This window comes from Cryptomeria japonica, chromosome 8, assembly GCF_030272615.1.
Source record: "Cryptomeria japonica chromosome 8, Sugi_1.0, whole genome shotgun sequence".
NCBI lineage: Eukaryota > Viridiplantae > Streptophyta > Pinopsida > Cupressales > Cupressaceae > Cryptomeria > Cryptomeria japonica.
The window spans coordinates 637,133,110-637,148,111 of NC_081412.1; the positions used below are offsets into that span (position 1 = coordinate 637,133,110).

The window sequence follows — 15,002 nt, forward strand, 5'->3', positions numbered from 1 at the left end:
AGTAAACGATTGTAATGATTTGATAAACAGATTGCTAAGAGACACCTCTTAGAGAAATCGTCTCATTATTCTAACCACACCTTTCCGTAATTTTTATTATTATTTGTTATTTTATTCAGGTCTAATCCATGCCTTAGTATCTTTATTTTCATAGGAAGTGAATAGACAATTTAATGGGTATTGATATCCTTTAATTGTTCTACTTGGTCTTGGTAATCGCATTCTTTGGAGACAATCGTAGTCTTTGAGTAGTCATTGCTTAATCATTCTTTTCTTCATATCTTTGTATGCATTCATCATCTGATAATTATTAATTCTTCCCCATGGCACCTGCTCTTAGCTGAATGTAGGTAATCTCGTTAGGTCATTAATCAATGCTTACCTATCAATCACCTCCATCGCATGCCTTAGTCGATCTGAGGTAATGAATTATTGTTCAGGCTAATCGTTCTAATAATTAATTTTTGTATCGCAGCTTCCTTATTGCCAAACGTCTGATCTTGACAGCTCAGCATCTTGTATTCTTTCTGTTCATATTACAAATGGCTTAATATATTAATATGGGAATATGTGCCTGATGTAATATAGATTGCTCTTCTTAGCCACGTCACCTTTCTCAATGATCTTACTTTATCGATTTGTTTAACACATCATGATTGATATTTTCAAACCATCATCAAAAATATGTATGGGATGAATGGATGCAAACTGTTGAGGCTTATGTTCAGTCCTCCTCTTTGTTGATTGTCTATCAATATCATGTCTCTTCATATACCTTGGTAGATCGATGCATAAGAGATGATTATAACTTTAGTATGTCATATGCTCTTAACTACTCAGACTTTTGTTATCAAGGTTGCCATTTTATTGGCTAAGAAGTATGTTGTTGAAATGGCTTTGGTCATATATCATCATTAATGAAAATACAAGGAGCTTTCTTAGAACTGTTTGTTGCATATCAAGATTATCTAATGAAGAATTGTCCACATCTATTATTTTACTATTCTAGATATGTTCAATTACTGCTTCTATTGCATCTAACTGGGATATCACATTGGTTTACTGTTTCAGTCTAGTGTCCATGGTGGGGACATGACAGTTAACGACCCATAAAGGTTGTTTATGAGTAACTTTGTAGAATGACTTTTGGAGATGGGTACATGTTGATAAAAGTCATTAAAAAAAGTTCAAAATGTGAGGTCTAATTTTCTAATGCATTTTCACAGTGTTTTCCATTATGTCGAAAAGTCAGAGGAAAAGGAAATAGTTCTTAATGTGAATTTCTATGATTAGGGTCATTTTCCTATTTTTGTAGGTTTTAAAATATGTGAAGTGTAATTAGTATATAATTTACTTTTAAAATGATGAAATTACAAAGATTCAAAATAACAACCTAAATATACTCACATTGTAACATGATTAATCAAAAGGGAAATAGTGTTTTCCCTAACATCAAAAATCCATGTTTAGAAGCAGCTCACCACTATTATCGATATTTAATCATTTTAGATTTAACATTTCCATTGAATGATTGTTAGAAATTTACGTTGATTGTAAAATATAAATATGAATAACAAATCTTTTAATATAAGCATAGTAAATTTATTTTTAAATAATAATTATAAGTTGTTAAAATTAATTTAATTTATAATTATCTCTTATTAACATATTAATTATTGTAGAAATTATATTTTGAATTTTTTATTTATTTTTATATAATTAAATAATTTTCAAACTTAAAATCTAAAATTTAAGTATGATGATATCGGTCTAATGTGAGTAGATATCGAGATGAATTATTTTCTTTGATGTGTCTTGAATAATGAATTCGACAATATATTATATTTTATATAATGTGAATGTATTTATTAAATAATATTATAATTATATTTATTATATTTGACAATAGTGAAAGAGTACAATAATCATCATCAATATAATTTTAATATTATGTAATATATTTATTTTATATATAATTAATATTATAATTATATTTATTATTCTATATTCTATCTCTAATTCTTCCTCTCCCTCTCTCCTTCCATCTCTCTTTCACTCTATCTTTCGGAGTCATATCTTTCCCTCTCTCTCCTCCTCTCCCTATTGCACCCTCTTTATATACCTCTTTACTTCTCTCTCTCTCTCTCTCTCCTCTCTCTCTCTCTCTCTAATTATTTATATTCATCTTCCTCTCTATCTCTCTCCCTCTTGCCCTATATTTCTCTTAGTCATACACACACTCATTGCTTCTCACTCCCTATGTCTATCTCTCTGTCTTTCTCCCTCTCTATTTCTTTCTTTCCGTATCTTTCTCTACCTCTATCTCCTTTTCTCAACTTCTATCCCTATCTCCCTATCTCTTTCCCTATCACTTTCTGTCTTTCTATATCACCTTCTATCTATACTTCTCTCCCCCCCCACTCTATCTGTCTCTCTCCCTTCTCTTCCCCCCTCTCTATATTTCCCTGCTCTCTCTATCTCTACCATCTCTCCCTCCTTTCCCCCCCTATCTCTCTATCTCTACCATTTCATCCATTTCTCTTCCCATATATCTCTATCTCTCCCTCTCTCTCTCTCTCTCTCTCTCTCTCTCTCTCTCTCTCTCTGCCTCTATATTTATCTCTTTGCCTCTCTACATCTCCATATTTTTTCTTCCATCTCTCCCGTTATCTCTTCATCTCTGTCTACGAATTGACGTCATGTATAATACAAACATTTGCCAAAAATAGACCAAAATTTTCCCACCACTTCGCGTAGCCATTGCACACAAAGGTGTAATTGCTAGTTATAATAAGGCAAAGGGATTACAGTGGGAGCTTGTGGAAGGCAGGGTGCTGTATCAATCTTGTGATGTGAGGTGGATTAATATTAATGACCCGTGGAATGGGTGACACAAAAAAAACAAACAAACAGGGAGAGCAGGTGGTGTAGGCATCAATCGAGTCATCGGAGTTGTGTGAGAAGATAGTGAACATCACATAGAACCATGGATTGTGCAGTATGTTATAATTACATAGTGACCATGTGATTATCTATAGATCCACCACATGATATCGACATTTAGCTTGACATTAGTATTGTGCATTGGGTGTTAAATTACCTAGGGATTAAGTGATTGTTTTGCAGTATGTTATAACAGTATTTTGTCAGAAGTCTTGAAAAGTACATTCTCCTTATTAACCGTGATATATCTGCTTTCATTAAATTTAATTTGTTGAAGTACTTCTCTCATATGTTCTTTCTGTATATGATATAATTGTGTGCTTTTAAATTTTTCTTCTATTTAAAATCTACATAATCAATTATGAAATTTAGTTGCTACATCTTGTTCACTAATAAGAAGAGTCTTTTCCAGGGGTCTTCATCCCTTCTGAGAAGGGTGACGTGCACAGTTGCAACACAGCCTTTGTCATCGCAAACTGAGGAAGCAAACATGGAGGCTCCCAAGGAGATTTTCCTTGCAGACTACAAGATGCCTGATTATTTCTTTGACGCAGTATGATATCGACTTGTTCTTTTTATATTATGAGTAAAATAACGTCCTGGCTATATTATTTAGAATTTTATAGTCTTTAGACTTATGTTGGATAGAAGGCTTTTCGGTGAGTATAGAATTATGGTTTATCTATTCCTGGGTGGCTTTCTTGGTAGCATGTTGAGAGCTGTTGTAACAATACTTTCATTTGTTTCAGTAGAGGTACTTGCAATTAAATCACTTGAATTTGTTATATTTGCAGTGTAGCCCCCCATAAAAAGGACATTGTCTGTTCATGGTGAAATAATAACTTGAACCCCTTCCGGGAAGCTTTTCAAAAAATCTGTACATTTTTCCATCTAGGGGCCAATAACAATTTTTTGAAGAGAGAATTTACATTTGGAAGTTGAAGTATTTTGTAAATAAAATTGTTAAAAAACAGAGGCTGTTGCTGCTGGAACTTTAGGTGTTGAATTTTTATATGTGTACCCTCCAACTATAAGCGGACAAGCTCCCAAGCATCAATGGAAGCCCTTTACTATAGACATTTTTGTTTCATTTAGAGGAGCCAAGGGGAATATTTGTTATGATCTTGCAACATATATGAAAGCATTTTGATCACTGATAGTTCAGAATTGTCAGAGCTATTGGGTGAAAGTTTTTCCAGTCATGTTGAGAGATATTAAACACCTAGTATAACCACAAATACTTCTCCCACAATCACTCTAAAAAGACTATTTTCAGCAATGTGATTTTTCAAGTCATAAACTTCCCTTGATTATACCAGCATAATCTGTGGACTTTCATTGAGGAACTTATATTATCTATAAACGTTTTAGGATATAACAAGCTGAAAATCAAACAAAATGTAAATCTCTGTTTATTAATTATTTTTTCATAACCTCAAGTTCACAAAGAGTTTGATTGCTGAGGATTGCAAGTGCAGAAAATTATAAGTTTAAATTCAGATTACAATATAAAGATTTGTATGTTAAATGATGCCAAGAGAGCAAAAAACTGCAAAATATCGTGATTATATGCGATTAATCGCGAAACGGTCTAGCAGAGGTTTTTTCCTTAATAAGAAAATTGCAATCTGTGAAAAAGTTGGGTCAAAGTTGAATCTGCAAAAAATCTCCAAAAGATCGTGCTAAAAATGGCGAAAATGAAGAAACCTTAAAAAATGCCTGCTCAGCCTAAAAATCCATGCGAAATGCTGCAAACACACCAGCAAAAATGCATTAAATGTTGTTGTGCAACAGTTTCTTCAGCATTCACACTCATCCGATGGAAGGAAAAGGTGTGACATGTGAAAATGGATCGACATGAAAAGCTTTTATGCTTGGCACCTCTAACGCGCAGGAGCTTCACAAGCTTAGGAGATCCAGGCACCAGTGTACCAAATGTAGGAGGAGAGTCCAAATTCATTGTACAAACCCAGTGCCCTAAACCTCAAGTAGGAGAGTCCAAATTCTTTGTACAAACCAGTCCTGGATTTTAGGGTTGCCCCCTCTTGTCGTACTGAAATTTCGTGATGTTTGCCCCCTTTTGTCGTACTGAAATTTCATGATGTTTGGTCATTTAACTGCTTTTATATTGACATTTTATGCATTATATATATAAAATTCAATTTATCAAAAACCAATATTGAAAAATTTTAAATGAAATATTTTAGGAAATTTAATTAATTTTGGTTTTAATAAATTTCTTATAAAATCTTACTTTTTAGAAATTTTTATGTAAACAGTATAGTATTAAATAGATAAAATAATTAAAATTGCATATACACTTTATATAATTAAAAAAATAAAAAATGAAATAGGCTGAGATATTTTTTTAGGCATCTATTCCTTTCATGTATGTCAATTTGATAAAAAAATTATGTATTAACAAAAATTGCTCCATTATCAATCATCTCTTCTTAAAGATTGTTCTTTTTTCAATGTTAATTTTTTTTCAATCCAAACTTGATTCACCAGGCACTGCTAAATACATCCTACTATTTTTTAATTTAATTTACCTGTCACAATTTTTTTTATATTCCAGATCATTTACAAATATTTTGCTCATACGAGCATCAACTTGAGACCATTACATGACACTAATATTTGCTCATATCGAGCAACCACAACCATGGCACTAATTCTAGCTCATTTCGAGCAACCACACTAGAATCAACCTGTGGAAGACCAAGAGTCACAAATTACAATCCACTTATTAGAAACCACCATTAGCTCATTTCGAGCAACCACACTAGAATCAACCTATGGAAGACCAAGAGTCACAATTTAGAATCCACTTATTAGAAACCACCTAGAAGCCAACTGTGGAAGACTAAGAGTCACAACTTTGAATTCCATATTAGATGTCCCTTTGGGATTTGAACTTTGATCTCCACAATGAGAACTCAATGCTTTAACCAATAGAACACAACCCCTTGGACCTGTCACAATTTTTCTGAAAAGTAAAAGTGAATTTAAACGTTTTCATTTTGACAAAATTTACAGTTAAATTTTCCAAATTAACAAGCAGAATATGCAAATATTTGGAGTTTGAATGTAGCAGTGAGGTGATCAAAATATGCATAATTAATGTGCAATATTATTAATTTTAATTTGTTACAATTATTGTGCAATAGTTGATATGGGTTTGACATGATAGTGACGACCTTTGAAAATAGTGTTAGTGCTACTGGAGTCATTGGCAGTGCTTTCATTGATGACTTTTTTGGAGGCATATATTTTGTGCAATGTTATGTTATGAGCAGTATGAATATGATCAACAAGAATCTATTTTCGACAATTCATGGGTTAAACTCTCTATTTTATTTTCTCTCTATATCTATATGCTATGAAAATGCCCTTAAATTTTTTTTTATGTTTTTGTTAAAATTTAATTTTTCCCTTTTTTTTCAAAAGATCATATGCTTTTGGTTTGTCAATTTTTTCCCCAATCAATTTTTGCTGCTATGGATGATGCTATTCAGTGTACTTTATATATGCAGTTCATGTTAGTTTTTAGCAATCAGATTAGCAGTATAGAACAGAAAATCAGAATGCAAAGTAAATCATACGCATAACACACATGTACCCTGGGAAAACCTCCCTCTTGGAGGAAAAAACCTAGCAACCAAAGATCTCAGATCTGATTAGATTAGATATAGCAGCAGATTACAATACTGCCCTTCTAGGGCATACAAAGAACTTATTTTAATCACAGTTCAGGTCAGACTTGAACAATCGCCCAGATTGTTGATTGCAGATCATGTGAGGGAGTTCGCTTGCCCTAGAACAGATGTAGCACAGCCTAAAGTAGGATCAGCAGCGTTGGAGCAGGCTCGGCAGCCTTGGGGCAGGTTCGGCAGACCTAGGAAGATGTTTGCCCAGCTAAAAGATAATTTCGCTGACTGAAAGAACCAGATTCGCTGCTTATCTTGTGTAGAGCACAATTACATAATTCATATATGTAGCAAAGATGTAATGCTTGATGTGTAGGTTATATTTGTGACTTCAAGTCACTTCTTATTTATATGCTTCAAACTCCTTTTCCACTTAGGTCGGCCTTGGTGCCAAATTGCATTTACAATTTATATTATAGGGTCAGACCAATATCACAAGTTTACATCGGTTAGGACCTGACCAATAACTCTTTACAAGTTACATATTAGGTGTGCCCAAATAGGGCTTGCCCTATTATAATATATTACACAATCGCACAAATAGGCCCAGTTAAACATATACCAAATTGCTAAGGCCAAAGGCCACTTAGCACTTAGGTGAACTAGATCGGCCCTAGAAGGGATCCGACCTAGCTACATAACAACAGTTCAATGAGGAAAACCTGTTTATACTCCAGAAGTCTTTTGATGTCATTTCTACTTTTTTTTTCAATTTGATTCTTTTTCCAGTTGATGCTTCATCTGAATGAATGATGATATGAAGTAGTGGAAGCTTTGTGACATTTTGAATCGGTCGATGTTGTAAATGTGGCAGGTTGATCTGAAATTTGTACTGGGTGAGGAAAAAACAACTGTACTGTCAAGAACAGCTGTTTACCCCCGAGTTCAAGGTACAATTGATATTACTGTAAATATAATAGGCTTTTTTGATATCTACTGGCAATCTGTTAGGGACCATCACTTTATATCATTAACTTTATCTAACGTGCTATTAATGCTTGGTGCTGAATCTTGAATCTAGAGAGCAAGGTCATTAACTTGCAGGAATCTTAAAAGAAACACATTATGTTTGTTGACCTGTCTATCTGTTAACATATTAGGCATAGCAAGTCTGCATTGTTTGTTTAAACCTGTTAGATTTAGGTGTTCAGACTCAATGTTAATTATTATTATGTATTCAATTTTTTTGGTATTAACTGAAATTCATTGTATATTAAATTGCAGGCACCCAGTTGCCTTTAGTCTTGGATGGACGTGATCTTAAATTGATTTCAATCAAAGTAGATGGAAAAGAGGTGGAGGTATGGCCGTAGTTTTTTTCTGCCTGTTTTTTCAAAAATGACTTAAATATGATGTTTTATGATTAGTAAAACTAATTCCTGTTATTTCTATTGTATTTAACAACTGCTAGTTTTCTCACTTAGGAACTGTTATTTTGGAGAAATCTTTCTTTATTACACTCTGTTTGGGTTACATGTTCACATGAAAGGTATTGTGGTACACAATTTGCATCATTGGCCCTTGCAGAGTATGCTAGATAATGACATATAAGTACTTATTATCGAAGTTGCCGGTCCTGGTTTGGAATCAGATTCTGGTTTGAGATTCGGGTTCGCAAATTCGTTCTTTTTTTGGGGGGGGGGGGGTGGGCTCAGGTTTGAATTGGGTTTGTCTGTACAAAAACATATAAAAATAAAAAAATATACATATATGCAGCAGCAAATATATACAAATGGGATTTGACATCTAACATCTAGATCAAGTTTTGAATATAAATCTATGCAAGCATTGAAATCATTTTCTATTGGATTCAACTCTTCGGCTTCTTGTGTCAACTCAACTCTAGGAAAGAATATAGGCTTTGTAGGTCCACAATTTTATTTGAGTTACTACCTTCTACTCCATTTTTTTGTGTAGATTTGGTGGAATTGTTAGAATTGTTCATGTTTTACAATATTTGAAGAAGTATTTGTGTTGTTTGCTCTTGTTGTTTTGCCATTTGTTCCTAGCTATGTGCTATTTGTTGTATTTGCATGAAGGCTCTCCAATCCTCATCCCAATCCAACATCTTCTTACCCCTACCTTCAATTACAGACCGCAACTATCATGACTCATCTTTTAGCTTCTTTCCAAGGCCCATGCTTAGCTGCATACACAAACACACTCAAAAGGCTGGCAAGTTTGTTGTCTCTAATAGCAATGTAATAACCCTAGGCTTTCTTTTAATTGCCCTAACCCATTAGAGCTTATATAGCCACACACCCAGTTTGAAGAGAAAATGACATTAGAGTGAATAGCTGTTTGTAATGAATTAAACACACAAGAAGCACAACTATAATAGATTTAAATTATAAACAGTTCAAAATCTGAATCAAATTTGTTATCCATGCACCTAGTATAGGGTGAGTGATATCACTTTTCTTTTCCCTTTGAAAAATACTCTTGAGAATTTGCAAGACAGAAGAATCAGAAAGAAAACTTAAAAAAAATGGGTCAAATCACCCGAATTCTCCTCGGGTTCTGCTGCTGGGGTCAAAATTCTCTGGAAAAGCGTCAAAATTCTCCATGGGTCCTGCTGTTCGAACCCACAGGGCAAAATACGAAACCTGGGCGAATTTTGGGTGAAATCATATTAGTATTAGAGCAGTTTAAAACTTGCAGGAAATCAAGTGGAAGGTGAATTTATATTCAGAGACAAGGTCTTAAGGCGAAGAATAGGTAGTCCCAGCAAATTTGATGATTGGAACATTCCAATGGAATTAAGAAATAAGAATGGGTGACATTAATGAAGAAGTTGTTGTCCTAGAGAGTCACATGGAACAAGTAATGAAGCACTAATGATGAATCACTTGACAGGCAGAACATATGGTTAGATTAAGAGTCACATGGAACAAGTAATGAAGCACCAATGGTGGATCACTCAACGAGAAGAACATATGGTTAGACTAAGAATCCAAAGTAAAATCCGCAACAACTCCATTTGAAATTGAAATCAAGGGTGCTATCGTAACTTTGGATGTTTAAGTTAATGCAGAGATTTTAGACGCATGGATCAAGAAAATGGATGTGTATTTTAGTGTCCATAATGTGAGTGAATCTCAAAACATTTTTTTGCTATATTTTTTACAAGTATTAGGTCAAGGATGGAGTCATATGCATCGTCAAGGGACACCAAAGTGAACCAAGGATTGCCATGGTAAGTTCTCGTTAGGAATTCAAGCCAAAAGATAAGAAAACAAGTACTTTTTTTTTTTACTTATAAAAGATAAACAAGCAAGTGGGATTGGTTTCTGCAGTGTCTCATAACAACAAGACGACCCAGGGGTTAGTTGAGCTGTTGGCATCATTTGAGGAGGCATTTCATGAATCTAAGAACATGAAATTCATTTACTTTACTGTGATAAACCTAGGGTTTTAAAAAATCTGATCCAATTAATTAAGTTAAATCGTTCACCACACAATTAATTCAATAGCAGAAAATACTGTGCTTAAAATTCTAGATCATCCAAACAAAGATTACAGTCACAAGATGCACAGCAGAAATTCAACCTTCACTGACTTGATTTTTCCTGAGATAAAATCAAGATCGGATCTGAAACAAATCTTACAAAGACCTATGTTGCAAGGAAAATTGTATCTCATGTCTGACAGTCACTCTACTTAAGTCTTGTAATCTCCATGGTGAAACAATAGTGTGTGATCTTTGACCCTCTGTACAGTGAATGATTTTCAGGAGGGTTGGCACTTGGAGATTGGTACAGTGTGTGGGATCTGACCTGAACAGTTCGCCCTTCAAACGTATGGTTCCTTAGGTTTGCTGTGGGGTTTAAGGATGCCTAGGGGTTTGCTGTAGGTTGAAGATGGCCGTGTCCTTATTTCAAGCTTTGCAGATCAGCCTTTGAAGTGGATAATGTTCTCAGGTGACTGCTGCAGGTGCCCAGGTATGGTTGCTGCTCCTTAATGTTGACTGCTTTTGGATCTCCTGAGTGAATGCCGAGCTGACTCCCTTTGTGGATAGCAAATTTTATTGGACTCTAGTGCACTTGTCTGAACAAGGGATGCCCTGTGAGGGCCTGATGTGCTGCCCACACAGCTTCTCCAACTCCTTTTAATCTGTTACAAATAATTAAAAACCTGCACAGGAATATAGGAATGAATTACAGAGGTTGCAGGGTGGATAGATGATATTCAAGGACAGGTTAGGGTTTTTGTTCCAAACTCTAAAAGCACCAGGGCTTTCATCTCGAGTTTTCAGCTTACAGTCAAACTCTAATTTGCCAGAAAAACAATTCAAAGTATCCTTCAAAATGGCGACTTGCTCTGGTTTTATATTGTCTTGCAAAATAGGTTCTTAGGGCCCAAAAACTAGCAGCAGAATACAAATTCAAACTTTAACTTAGCTTTATTTTATTTTATACTTATTATTATTTTTAAAAGATTTACTATGCTTTTAAAAAACACCTTCAATTTTGGGTGTGGGGCTAAATTAGCTAGGAAGGGACATGATTTTTCTGATTCTCCTCTATCCAATATATTATTTTGTATAGACATTATGGTAAGCAAGAAGGATTACTCTTGGAGAATGTGCATAATCTCTTGTATTCTCAATAAGATCACTATTAAGAACTGCTATCATCTCCTAAGGATGGTTGACTTGCTAGACCAATTGTAACATGTGAAGTATTTTATGCATATGGATCTAAAATCAGGGTATCAAGAAGTATGGAGGGGGGTATGAAATAAAGCAAGGTTTGTTCAGATTGTTAGGGTTTATGTAACAATGCTTTTCTCCATGTAGGGTTTATGTAACAATGCTTTGGCTACATGTATGTAGTTGATGAATGATTTGGTGAGAAAGTTCATAGACACATGGCATAGTGTATCTAATGACTTATTTTTAGTGCACCATGGGAGAAATATTTGGTTACGTGTGACAAGTTTTGGAAGTTTTAAAGGGAAAGCAACTCTTATGCGATATGAAGAAGTGTGAGTTTGTGAGGAAGGCATTGATATATCTAGGTCATGTGGATGGAAGTGAGTTGAGAGGGGATCCTACAAGGTAGGGGATGCACGTTTTCAAAGAAGCCATTGACAACCTCGGTCTATACACTAAAGAGTGCTACAAAGACAAGGAGCTTTGTAGGTGCCATTTGTTGGAGTTGATAGTGCACCCCACAACCAAAACACCAATCACATCTCAAGATAAAAAGCTATGGTTGTGTGCTATACAACCTTGAGAGATTAATGGATCCAAAGAAGCATATGATATGCCTTATGTAAAAACTCCTATTGATTTTTGCTCACTTTTTCCACTGGGTAATTTGGTTGAACAATTTGCTTGATAATAATATTTCTGTTTGCACAAATAAGGCAATGTTTTGGAATATGTTTAAACAGATTTATTTGCCCAGAGATATATAATAATTGAACAATATACATGTATATTTGCAAACAACTGAAAGAACAATGTACTTAAATATTCAAGAGCTGATAAAGATTTGCAAGAAGAGAGATACAAATTCTGACCTTCCAAGCAAGTGCCAATCTGTAAATGGCTTATATAGCGCTAAGCATTACATATCTGGGTCTGATATAGAATTGCGGAAACTCCAAAATACATATCAGCTTTTAAATGCGCATTGAAATAATAATAAAATGATCAAGATTTGGAGCCACACCTAGGAAGGAGGCATAGGAAGCTACACAGCAAGGAAGTGAGAACTCATGGCAAGGTAATGACAGCTCACACCAAGGTAATGACATTCGTGCCAAGGAAGAGAAACTCACGCAAAGGTAATGAAGAATATTTATATTTTTTTGAAGATTGTGACGATTTTTGAAAATTTGATTTTTTCTTGAGTGAATTTTGATTTATTGAAATAATCTTTATATTTTTTGGTTTCCTGATTTTCCCCAAAATAGGTTTTGCTATGGCACAAATAACTCCAAGGAAAAAGAGTTGCAAAAGGTGGGGAAGACTTCATGTCAAGGATGTGCTGCTCTATAGGTTAAGCAAATTGTGTGTGCCAAAGACATAATAAGTTTTACTCATGAGGGAGGCATATACCTGTAAAGTGGCAATATTTTTTTGTGTTGAAAAAATAGTGGCCCATTTCCAAAAGTAGGTGAACTGTGATGCTATGAAAATGAAGATTAGTGGAAAATCAAGGTGAATTCATTTGTATAACATGCCCCCCCAACCATAAGCAAAACAAACTCAAACCATTTCAAAACACATCAATACTGATTAGCAAATAAACAAATGAGCTAAGTTGCTGAATCATGGGATTTTTCGGGTGATTCCGGGTACAAAACGTACCGGAATCAGATTCTGAAATGAATCTCCTGTGGGTACGTCTAAGATTTGTGTTTTTAGTGCCGAAATGTTTAGTGATTCTAGTTTGATCTTTTTGATATTCTTAAGACCTACAGTGCTGATTAGTGAACTTATAACTTATCTATCATGAGATTCTAGTTTGATCTTTTTGATATTGAAAGCTGAATTTAAATTAGTATGTTAAGTTTCCAAATTTGAAATTTGTAATGGTTTTGTTTAGCATATGTATTGGTATATGACATTCTAAACTAAATTCTATTTTTTAGCTACATATACATACATACATACATATTACACGCGCACACACACACACACATATACGTACATACATATACATGTTGTAATGTCCCTACTTTGAAATATAATTTAATTATAAATAATAATAATAAAATTAAAATACAAAAGAAGAAATATAAAAATTAAATTAAAATATAAAAGAATATAATTAAGTATAATTAAAATTTGATTAAGTTAATGAATGGTCAAAAGAAATGAAATGGTAAGTCGTGACTCCCTCAAACGTGAGATATAAAAGGGAGAAGAGAACCTCATTTGAGGGGGGAATTCAGAAAATGACAAGTGCAGATCTGATTTAAATAAGAAGTGCAGATCTGATTGTGGAAGGTTGTCCCTTTCAAAGGGTAGAAAGAATGAAGAGTTGCACTCTTTCAAAGGGTGCTAATGGTGAAACGGTGTGTCTCTTGCCAAAGGCCATACATGATGAAGAGGTGTGACCTCTCCTTCACATTGAAAGATATAAAGGGAAGGAATCAAAAGCATCTAGGGACATCACCATCGATTGGATCAGATCAGAACTGTTATTAAGTTACAGTCAGTAGCATCTTTGTTCTTAGTGGTATGCATGGGGATGTGCTAAATATGCATGCTTAATATATGAAGCTTGATAATGCTTTTATGCAAAATTTAATATTAATATTAATATGGACTGCAATATGTATGACAGTCATACTTAATTTCGTATATATTCTTAATAGATAAGAAGTTAGTATACTTATAGTCTGAATCATGTTATTACTATCAGTATTTAAGAAGATGGGAATGAGATGTTCCAAAGAGGGGCAGTCTAAATCCAAGCAATAGGTTAAGTCCCAAGATAGGGTGGGGATCAGCGACCCATAAGCCTTGAGGGTGTAGACCCAAGATAGGTAAGGGCTTGGATCTGTAAACTTTGAGGGAACCTATTGTATTTGGTCTCTAAGCGCTTTGGTAACATACATAAACCCTTCTCCCATAAAAATGGAGTAGTAGCAGGGTTTGATATTTATATTAAGAACTATGAATAATGAAATTAATCATCTAATGGGGAAAATAAATAAGCACTTGTTAATAACTAATTGAAGAATATCAATCAATTTTAGTATATTGAAATAGATCATGTATATATCTGTGTGTGTGTACATATACATTTACATATACATGTATATGCATGTGTGTATATATAAATATATATTATTTTTGTATGAACGTACCGAAAACGTATTCAACCCCCCAAAAAATTTCTGTCGTACCAGCGTTTCATACCCACGTACTCGTCCCTATTCCCGTATCTGATTCAGCAACTTAGCAAATGAGCAAACTAAACAACTAAACGAACATAATACTTCCCCATGCATTTTCAACTAAGCAAAACAAACTCAAACCATTTCAAAATGTTGTTTTTATGATCAGAATTCAGTTAAGCAGAGGTAAAGCAATAATGAACAATAAGACATAGTCAATATCCTGGGAAAACCCTCCTTTTTGAGGGAGAAAAACCCAACAACAATTATATCTCTTATATATATTGAACAAGGCAGAAAATCTGCTATACAACTTGGCCGATCACAAGGCCAATTTACTAAATGAGTGAAGGCACCTTTCCTATGTGCGAATACACATGATATAATATCTCCTTGAAATAAATTGATCTGAAGCAAAATGATACTATGCTGAAGATGATCGATCTCTTTTAAGTCACACAAACTTGTCTTGAGGTCGCACAATCTTGCTTT

General features: G+C 34.2%; 1 protein-coding gene across 1 annotated transcript in view; it reads left to right on the forward strand.

The window, feature by feature from the left end:
• Nucleotides 1-15,002, forward strand: part of LOC131036890 (puromycin-sensitive aminopeptidase) — a 71,600-nt gene that overhangs the window by 14,705 nt on the left and 41,893 nt on the right. Inside the window, exons 5-7 of the mRNA XM_057968902.2 lie at nucleotides 3,356-3,496; nucleotides 7,468-7,543; nucleotides 7,878-7,954. Coding sequence (XP_057824885.2) covers nucleotides 3,356-3,496; nucleotides 7,468-7,543; nucleotides 7,878-7,954 — 294 coding nt within the window. The remainder of the gene's footprint in view (nucleotides 1-3,355; nucleotides 3,497-7,467; nucleotides 7,544-7,877; nucleotides 7,955-15,002) is intronic.